At 41.1% G+C, this 10,740-nt stretch overlaps 1 protein-coding gene across 15 annotated transcripts in view; it reads right to left on the minus strand.

Moving 5' to 3' along the window:
- THNSL1 (threonine synthase like 1) overlaps positions 1-10,740 on the minus strand; it is a 55,585-nt gene that overhangs the window by 21,028 nt on the left and 23,817 nt on the right. For 2 of the 15 annotated variants that reach the window (XR_008731722.1, XR_008731720.1), the window contains exons 1-2: positions 10,056-10,290; positions 7,065-7,156 (exon numbers count right to left, since the gene is read on the minus strand). Coding sequence is in view for 13 of the 15 variants with exons in the window: in XM_055706981.1 (XP_055562956.1) it covers positions 4,355-6,636; positions 7,069-7,156; positions 8,347-8,496 (2,520 nt within the window). In the remaining 2 variants the exon portion in view is untranslated. The other 13 variants (XM_055706989.1, XM_055706987.1, XM_055706984.1 and 10 more) reach the window with 13 other exon arrangements.

Consider the following 10,740-nt stretch of genomic DNA (forward strand, 5'->3'; position numbering starts at 1 on the left):
ACACTGATATTATGAACATACTTGCAAATAAAGTGCTATAGAGTGGATCCTGCAGTATTTATTTAAAGAAAATACAGTGGATACAAGTGACTAATACATACTTCAGGCACGCCAAACATGATATACTTGATAACAATGTGTGTTCTTGATGTGCTTGAAGAACAGAGTTGACCTCTTGAAAAAGAAGAACCTTCCCTTTAGAGTTGTTACTGCTAAAATATTCCATCACCTCAAAAACATAAATTGCAATTCTTTCTAAATTGTAAGATACTAAGAAAACAAAATTATCTTCTGAAGTTATCCTTATCTGCTCTATTCAGCCTTTAACTCAAACCACTGTCACCTTGAGAAGCAGGACTCTGACTAAAGGCAAGTAATGAGCAGCTGTAAGCAAAACAAAGTATTTTTCATACAAACAGTCTTATAATAAAAAGTGTAAACATAGGCATTACATTTGTCCTTACATTTGTTATTTTTGTCCTTAAGGTTTTTCATGTAATATCAGTGTTCAGCAAAGATTTACCTATACAGAAGAATAAAAGCTTAACTAAAGCTATGCTATTACTCCAGGTCAACAAAGCTAGTAGAAATGTGTATATATGCATGTTCACACTCTCTGCAGACCTGGCTTATGTTGATTTAGATTGCAACATCCTATCTTTAGACAAATAGGGGCAAACTGCATATACACCAAGCCTAAAACGCTTAAAGAATCCTGCTAACCATCACCATGCTGATTTGCTTTTGTGTATCACTAGCCTATCACTTTTACCTTAAGAAGTTAATATAAAACATTGCATGACAACAGCATGCCTGATGTCTGCAAAAGACAAAAAAAATGGCACTTGTGTCCACTCTTATTCAGTAATGTCTTTTGAACCTTTCATAACACTGACAGTAGTGAAAAAAAGTACAGTAACAGTAGCAGAATATTGAACCACAGTATTTTGCTGACTGACATTCAGAAAAGCTGGGCTGAGAAAGCAGGATTGCTTCCCTCACTATCCTACGCTCCTGCAGCCAGCTATACTGAGTATGCTGGAAACTTGGAAACTTTTTCTCTTGCATTCTTCCAGGCCCTGCAGGACAAGGCAAACCAGAAGACTGTACATTACAGCTACCACAACATAGCATCAGCACCAGACCACAGATACTGTGTACATCCAGGATCGCAACACTACTGCAGCGTTTTAAGGTGCCCGTTACCAGAATCCACAAGCAAATGTGGTGCACAAAAATAGTTCAATGAAGTTATAAGAAGTCCAAAAATTAACTTATGATTTTTAAAAACTAGTAAATACTGTATTGTAAAAGCCTTTAGACATTCTAAGAAATGTACTAATACCCTATGTGCTCTTTAACCCCTGCCTTTATACACCTTAAGTCCACATTTAAAGCCTGTAATTGCTCATTTCCTTATTCATCAGCTGTTACAATGGCTCATGTGCTATGCAAATAGCAACTAGAAATTTTACTAATACTTTCCCCTTCAAGCCAAGCTTGAGTTACTGCCATGAACTTTGAAATATTGATTGTTTGAGTCATGCCAAAATAAATCCTCGGTTTAGTTCTGTTTTATCTAATAATGAGCTAACTCAAGGCAGAATGTTGGCTTCTAGACTAATCTTGTTTAGAATCTCAGCTTTTCTCTTTTAGGTACCTTCTATGAAAACAAGCTCTTCTTTGTGGACATTTCTGGAAAGTATCATAGCAGTGCACAACAAATGGCCCTATGAGATGTAATGGCATTGAGCCCCATGGAACCAGGTACTGCAGGATTTCCACAGAGATCTTATGCTGAAATCACCTCCTGTTCCGGTAACTCAGGCAGTCTGGTTTGTTTGGGGGTTTTGTTTCGGTTTGGTTACTTTAAGGATATAGAATTTTGGTTTTGTACTGAGCACACCCAGAGAAAGCATTATTTTTTTTCCACGTGGAACTACTGTTAAGAATCAGTCTGAAACATACAGAAATACATGGTGGATGTGCACTTATCACCCACACAAGCAATGCTGCTTTTTTGGCAGTATGCTATATTGTCCTTACAGAACTCTGATTATTTTTTTAATTCCGTATTTATGGTCTTTCTCATGCTGTGTCTGGAAAATGATTAAAATTCCTCTGCCCTATGAGGAGAACCTGAATGAGACTCCGGGCCTTATCACCCTGCAGAACAAAATGGCACCTCATCACAATTTTCCAGTACTTAAATGGTGGCTTCTAGAGGATGGAGGTGCTCTCTTCACAAGTAGCCACACAGAGATGACAAGAGAAAACAGCTATCAGTTGCACCAGGAGAAGTTTCATCTTGATATAAAGAAATTTTTCACAACGAGAACACTCCATCACTGGAACAACCTCCCCAGGGATGTGATAAGAGTCCCCATCGCTGGAAGTTTTTAAGATGTGACTGGGCAGGGTGCTAGCTCATCTCATCTAGGCTCCCTTTCCCATGAAAGATTGGGCCAGATTGATGTTTTCAGGTCCCTTCCAACCTGGGCTGTTCTGTGATTCTGTGAAAATAAAAAATTATTTTCCAAAGTTACTGCAGAAATAGTGAACAAGGACCTAGCACAGAAAAGAACTAGAAAGGTCCTAAAAAGGCATCCAAGAATGGCGGAATCTAGAAAGTTACTGTGTCACACCTTTACTACCACCTACATTAAATTTTATTGTATAATGTATTCACTGTGGCAAATGCACATCATGCTTGGGTCTTTTTATCTTACACTGGAAGAAATGACAAGTCTTTAAAACAGTTTGCTAGATGACATCTTCTTAACCCTAATGTGGCAAAAAGTACAAGCAGACACACAAAGGAAGCTGGCAGATATGGCAACAGTTCAAAGCCCCAAATGAGTCCTGGTATCTAGATGTCGCTTCTCAAAGAGGCAAAAAATGTTATCAATTACCATCTCTCTTGCCAACACCTTCCCTATTTGAATCTTGGTGGGAAACACAACCTCCCATAGTTGTATGTCCTCACACCTGATGACTCTTAGCTCTTTACCTCTAACTGCATGCCATTCAAAACTTGCCAATACATCATTTTACCATTTCTCTTAGCATGAAATGTAGTTATATTTTACGTCCTTGCCAAATACCATCTACAGTTAGCAGAATATGTTTGTCCATAACCACATGATCTCCTAGGACAAACTGCTCTATTGTTTTTTTAATGCTAAAACCCAATAAGGAGCCTGTCATTAGCAAAACCAGATTGCTAACGTAGATTTATTTTAGGTTACACAATTAATACCTCTGATGCTATCACATTTTCCACACACTAGAATTCATTCTTCGCTTTCCTTGATGGGATGCCAAGTACTTTGGGAAGCTTCTTTCTTACACTAAGTCAAGCGAAGTATGAATAGAATAGAATGTCAAGAAGATTTAAGAAAAATATGAAAACAGAAGTTATTAGAACAAGAAAGCTGTATGACCTCAAAGATAAAACTTACATTCTAAAAACTTAGAATACAAGAAATAAATGTAAATAAATGGTGAAGTCTGGTTCTTATTTAAGGAGACTGCTGCTACTACTAGCAAATTCTTCTATAGCATTAAAAAAGGATTCTAAAGTTGAAAGTTCCAATAGAAAAGATCCAGGAAAGAGACTACAACACACCGGAGGAAGAGTCACATCTGAAAAAATATTAAAAATATTAAACAAAGGATTCTATTTTATACAGGAAAATATCTGGGAGAAAAAGTGTAAAAACCAAAATTACCAGATTTTTTTACATAAATGCTGGCCTCACAATACATATACGATATGTATAACATAGACGATAACATACTACCAGATTGGATGGTTCAAGGATTAACAATACAAGTATACTTCAATCTTTGTAGTGAAATCAACCCTCATTAGTAATATACGAACATCATTACAGTACCTTATCATGTTCCAGTGTCCTAAGTGAAGTGAGTTCAAGTTTAACTAATCACCCACTGACCAAATGATCACATCATTCTTGCAACAAAACCAGAGCTGTTAGTTTCAGAAAGGTCGGTCATACTTCATTATCTTCCTCCTTCCATGGAGAACGCTTCAGGCTTGTGAAGGAGACAGCACTGCCAAAGAAAGCCAGCAGTACTGGCATCTCTGCTACATATGACCCGCAAAAAAGTATTCCAGTTTTTTATAAATTCTCAATTCACAACCTTTCACCACTACTAGAAATCTCACATGTGTTACTTACAAATACTGTTGAAAACTTGACAACAGAGTATAAAACTGCAGACGTTATGCTGTGGACTGGACACAGGCCAGATGAATCATGGCTTTATTAAAACATGCAGCTTGTTAAGAACGTATCACAATTGACACAGTGGACATCTGATCAGTTGCTCAGAAAACTTTCATAAATCGATTCTGAATTAAGGTTTCTATACAGGACATTAGCATACTCATATCAGCAGCACAGACCTGGTGTTCCTCACTTCCCTTCTTTTTCAAGGTCTCTAACAGGCCCCAGTGGACTGGAGGCAGAGGGCTGTAAGAACTCAGCAAGTAAAGCTGACTTAAGGGATTCTGGTTTATTTCTGCAATCCTCAAGGCCCTCAAGATAGCAGGTGCAAACTTAGAATAATGAGCCGTAGATGAAATAATAATTGGACAAGTTCTATCTTGTAATCGATCTGCAACTACTTTAGCAACAGCTGTGTGTGTATCCAAAATATATCCTGTAGTACTGTATACAGAGTGAATGGCAGCCAGACAGTCCTCCTCAGAGCACCACCCAGCCACCAAGTCTCGCTGAAGCTTTTCAAGTAGATCTTTCCGTAGCTGGAAGTGGCCCTTATTTTCCAGCTGGTTATATAATTGTGTCACCAGTTGTCCATCCTCATTAGCAATCAGGTGCAAGTATCGCTCGAGATTGGAGGACTTCAAAATATCTACTGCTGGTGAAAATGTGGGAATTAATTTTCTTCCCCTCAAATCATAAACACCTGTTCTTATGAAGTCAGTCAAAACATTGTTTTCATTGGAAGCACAAATACATTTTCTAATAGGAATTCCCATCATTTTAGCATACAAAGCCGCTAGTATGTTGCCAAAGTTTCCTGTAGGAATGCAAACATCTACAGGGCTTCCAAAAGGAGTAATACCCTGATGAACAAGATCAAGGTATGCAGAAGCATGATAAACTATCTGAGGAAGCAGTCGTGCCCAGTTTATGGAGTTTGCTGCAGCTAAAGCTGTTCCATATTCTACCGTAAGAAAGCCAGTATAATCAGAATTAGTAAAGATTTGCTTTATAGCTGTCTGGCAAAAATCAAAATCAGATTTGACACCTATTGACCAAGCATTTTCTTTCTGACAGCCAATCATCTGTGATTTTTGAATTGGGCTTACTCCATCCTCAGGAAAAAAATTAATCACAGCAATTCTCTGTTTGTCAGTGTCATGGAGGCGACTAAAGCCATCTAGGACAGCACTCCCTGTGTCACCCGAAGTAGCTACCAGAACCAAGTAATTGCAGCTTCTGGGAATGCAGTATGCAAATATATGTGGCACCATCTGTAATGCAAAATCTTTAAATGATGCTGTTGGGCCATGAAATAACTCAAGGAGAAACTGATTGCCTGCCAGATGTCTAACTGGAGCAATTTTAGAACAAGTAAAGTTTTCTCCATAAGCAGTTCCAATAATTTCTGCCAGCTTAGAAGCAGGAACATCAGCAGGATGTATGCATCTTTCTAGTATCACCTGGGCTCTTTCAATGTAAGTTGCTTCTATTAGGCCTTGCCATTCTCCAGCAGTGAATCTGGGAAGTCCTCTCTCAGGAACAAAGAGTCCTCCGTCAGGGGCTAAGCCCTGAATAACAACATCACTGAAATAATTATGAGAGTCTTTTTCCATACTTCTTCCAGACCTACTAGATCTAGTTGAAATGAAAGTTTCCAGTTCCGAGTTTTGGTATCTCTTCACGGCATCAAGTACTTTTTCTGCTACAATCTCTGCTGCAATATCCCCTCCACAAAGAACACGGATGTCATACCACTTTTTGTAGAACTGCTTCCTAAACTGAAGTATGTCCTTGAGAGAAATACCAGGAGACTGGCCCACAATGCGATCCACTTTCATCGATTTCAGCCTGCTCATAATGACTGCTGTGGGCACATCCAGATACACAACTATCCCATTTTTTTTCATATGCTGCATGCCAGCAGCATGCATTGGATTGGACCCAGTAAGGGAAATGACACTTCCAGATGCTGAAAATGTCAACAGGACTTTTCCTTCCTCCTCTAAAAATTGCTCATTACCAACATCCTGCAGTTTTTCCGACACACTCATATTCCAGGTTGTTTCAAGGACATCGTCATCTATGTCTATGACAGGGCAGTCTAGCTTCTGACCTACTATTCTCCCAGTCGTTGTTTTCCCAGCACCCGGAAGTCCCATCAGGATAATATTTTTGTTTCCAACAAGAGAATGGCTTGAGAACCATGACTTCCATATCTGTGCAAATGCAACAGGTCTTGAAAGCATCAGTTTTAAACACATGCCAGAAAGACTGTTTTGGGTTAAAAGCCTTAAAGGCTGACATTGAACAACGTGAAACATCTTCTGCTGTGTTGTTTTGTTTGGGTTTTTTACCCAAGCCAACTTGGCAATCCACCCAACTGCTTCAAAGAGAAAAAAACAGTAATTAGTCCTTCAGCAAACATCTAGGAAAAAAACCTAAAAATTATGAAATTCAGAACAAGAATTCAAACATAAATCCAGTTATGACTTCATGAGAGCCAAGGAGGTATTTTTCAGAGTAAGACTCATTTTCCTCTCCTGCATAGTTCCAGCTCACTTCCACTGACAAATCTAACTTCAAACAGTCTACATCCCCAATGAGGACACCCAAGCCTAACACTACACATGCAAAACCAATTAGTTTTTCCTCTAGTAGACTTATTTTAAGTACACATTAACAAATAAGGAAGATTAACCTTCTTGTAATCAAAACCTTAAAAATATGCATGTCCCACCTCCCAAGATACCTTTGATTTCTTATACTTTCCTTCTGAATAAAACCCACTTAAATACACAGAAAACTCACAGACTTGTGCAAGAGCAAGGCAGGCTGGAAGAGCTGCATCCAGTTCTCTTCTGAAGGGGCGGCAAACCAAGCACACGATTTGTGAAGAACTCCTACAATGGAATTGTATTGAGTGTAGATTGTGTAAAGTGAGACAGAGAGAAAATACATCATGAAGACACTATAACCTCAAAAAAAATCCCTAGGAAAGTTGGATCTCCAGCAAAGATTAAGCAAGCAGCTCTCAACAAAGTGGGAAGGACTTTCAAAATCTCCGTAAAACTGGAGGGGGGGCCCAGGGACTAAACATAAATTTACACAGAAAATCCCTATAGATTCATTTCTCATTTTAGGTAGGCAAAGCAGCAGCACTTTGTTACTATTAATTTTTCATTCTTAATGACTAAAGATGCTTGAAGAAAAGCAATACTGAACTTCCGTTTATGAAATTAATAAAATTTTAGATTTAAAAATCCAACCCACTGCTTGCTCATCAACTCTAAAAAAATAATATATACAAAATAAAAACATGCTTTTGAAATATATATATATAAAAACACCATTTTTAAAAATTATTTTGGTTGCTACAGTATGCAATACAGAGAGATGGTTGACTAAGCTGCAAGTTCTTCTTTCTCCTGACACTGCAACACATAACCAAAATGGTTCTAATAACTACATTTTAAAGATTCAATCTAGCTGCTAGCACCCCAGCATTTGCTTTGCAATGTTTATTAAAATACTTTTACCAGTGAAAAAAATTTTAATGAGAAAGTGTTTCCCACATTAACCAAGACAGACTAAACAGAACAATTAAAGGAATTCACTATAAACTAAGTTTCCAAATCCTTCAATTGTTCAGTGTCTTTTCTCCAGTCCAATGGCCTTTTATCACTGTGAAGAGCAGAAGGTGGCCTGGAATTGCAGTAGAAGGCAACCAGTGGGAACTGCAACATCTTCCAAAGACCCGCTCATGATTAATCCATGTTTACAGTTGTTACAACCATCCTTTAAAGACCCTGCTGTTCTCCATCAGAGTGCATTATATCAAATGACTACAGAGATATAGGTCACAAACTTAAAAAAAAGCCAGAGAAGCTCGAGTTTTGTCAGAGCAAACCACAAAACTGAAGACTCTCTACTTCCAGATGCTCCTTGCTCTAGACTATAAAATCATAGAACCATTTAGGTTGGAAAAGACCTCTGAGATCATCAAGTCCAACTGTTAACCCAGGACTGCCAAGTCAATCACCAAACCATGTCCCCATGTCCCTAAGCACCACATTATGTGTTTTTTACATACCTGCAGGGATGGTGATTCTACCACCTCCCTGGGCAGCCTGGTCCAATGCTTCACCACCCTTTCAGTGATTTTTTTTTTTTTCCTAATATCCAGTCTAAACCTCCCCTGGCACAACTTGAAGCAGTTTCCTCTTGTCCTGTCACTAGACATCTTGGAAAAGACACTGACCTCCACCTGCCTACAACCTCCTTTTAGGTAGCTGTAGAGAGCAGTAAGATTCCCCCTCCCAGTCTCCTCTTGTTAAGACTAAACAACCCCAGTGCTCTGTGTTCCTCAATCTTTTACACTCTTACTTTCTTTACCAAACTATGAGCATACATTACAAAGTCAAAGCACTTCTAATAATTTAAATCTTTGCATTTGCTCACTTCTGTGTGGAGAGATGAGCTTGCAGACAGTTAAGTGTCATGAGTTTGCACCCAGTGCTGTCATGCATGTGCTGTAATTATAAGGCACAGATCTGAGGAAAGATGGGCATATCATACCGTACATTTTTTTCTCAATCCTGTAAAGTATAAGGGAATCATCCTGTGTAGATGCAATACAAGTTTTTCCTAATTGTTTTTTTTGTAAATAACTATCTGTGAATAGTAGCTGTAATGTTCAGTATCATTATAAAGCTGTACTGCAATAGTAACGTACTCCAGCTCTGTTTGCATTTATTCATCACTACAGGGCCAGAAAGAGATCTTAGTGTTAAAATTCCAGATGTAAGAAAGTTATATTCAAGTTTACAAAAAAACTAGAGACAACATTTTAGCTATTTTATTTCTTGAATGTAAGAATAACTTCAAGTTATTTGTGAGCAAAGGGAGTACAAACCATGCCCAGTATAGCGGTCTGCCTGCCGTGTCTAGATGCATTACAGATTCACTTTGAGGTGCAGTCACGTGGTATGTATACAGCTGCTGTATGTAACATCTGGATTGCTTTATGACTCTAGGCCATAGGTATTGTTTGAAATCAACTTAGTCAATCAGGTGAAAAAATTTGCAGGGAATTCCTTTATTCAGCTATTCAGTTCAACCCACTTCAGTGTAATCCAATTTTGTACCCACATAAAGTACATGTACACAGAAGCTTGCAGCCATTGAATGCAACCTGTTTCTTTGAAATAATTCTTTGTTCAATTAGCAAAACCTTACGGTAAGAACAGCTCGAATTAAGACTTTATGGCTAGTACAGTTTAGCAGTCTAGTTAGAATGCCAAACCATTCAACTTTAGATATAAATCCCATGCCAAAAAGGTGGAGGGGGTTTTGAAGCAGAGCTTACACCCATGCCTCCAAAGAAATATTGACAATACACCTTGACCCCTCACTTTGATGTTGAGAGCACCTGTGTATTATTAGGAATCACCCACAATTTTAACAACTATTACTGATGACAACAGTTCTAGTGAAAACTGGGCCTTGTTACCAGTACAGACACAAAGTTTGCAACAATATAAAATACAGTTGAAATTCAGCAACCAAACAACACAGAGGCTGCTTGGAGCTGTCAAAGACCTCAAAGTAGGTCAAGACTGATAGCTTAAACATTTCAAAATTGCTAACCCAGGACAACTTCCACTTGACTTTTCTCAGAGCTTTTACATGGAGAAAAAAAATAATCCCAAAGCAAACCACTCAGCTTCAGCCTTCTCGTGACCATCCCGCAGACCAAGATCCTGCAAAGGTTCCCGCCTCACCACCGCGCTCCGGCCTCACCGTTTCGACGCCCCGAAGGTGTCAAGGCGCGGGCGGGAGGAGGGGGCCGGCCGGACCGCGCCGCGCTGAAGAACCGCGACCGCGCAGAGCCGGGTTAGCCGCCGCCGCTCGGCCAGAGCAGCCCAGGGCTCCGCCTCCCCTCGGGACCGGCGGCGGCCCGGCCCTGCCCCGGCGGAGCGGAGCGGCGCGCCGCGGCCCGGCCCGGCCCGGCCCCTCGCCCTCAAGCGCCCTCAGCGCCGCGCGCGCACGTACCGGCGCGGGCAGTGACAGCTGCCGCAGGTGACGCGCGCCCCCTCCCCCCGCCACCGCGCACGCTCAGTCACCTGCCCTCCCCGCCCCCTCACGACTCCGCCCGCAGTCACGACGCACGCGCAGCCGAGCTGCCCGGCGCGCCCGGATGGCGTACGGTGCTGGGCCTTGCTCGGGGGCAGGACGCCTGCGCTGCTGCTGCCGCTGCTGCTACGGCTGCTGCTGCTACGGCTGCGGCGGCTGCTCCTGGCCCCAGCTCGGCCGGCGGCTGTCTGCCGCCGCGGGGAGGCGGAAGCGTGGTGGCGCAGGTTCCGCCCCCTCATGGCGCTGTTACTTAGCAACGGGTTTCCCTAGTAACCGCGGCGACAACGGCGCGGCGGCCTGAGGGGGCGGGCGGGCGCCGTTTGCCGCAGTCGGCCGAGGCGAGTGAGCGGCG

The sequence above is a fragment of the Falco cherrug genome, chromosome 4, assembly GCF_023634085.1.
Source record: "Falco cherrug isolate bFalChe1 chromosome 4, bFalChe1.pri, whole genome shotgun sequence".
Taxonomy (NCBI): Eukaryota; Metazoa; Chordata; class Aves; order Falconiformes; family Falconidae; genus Falco; species Falco cherrug.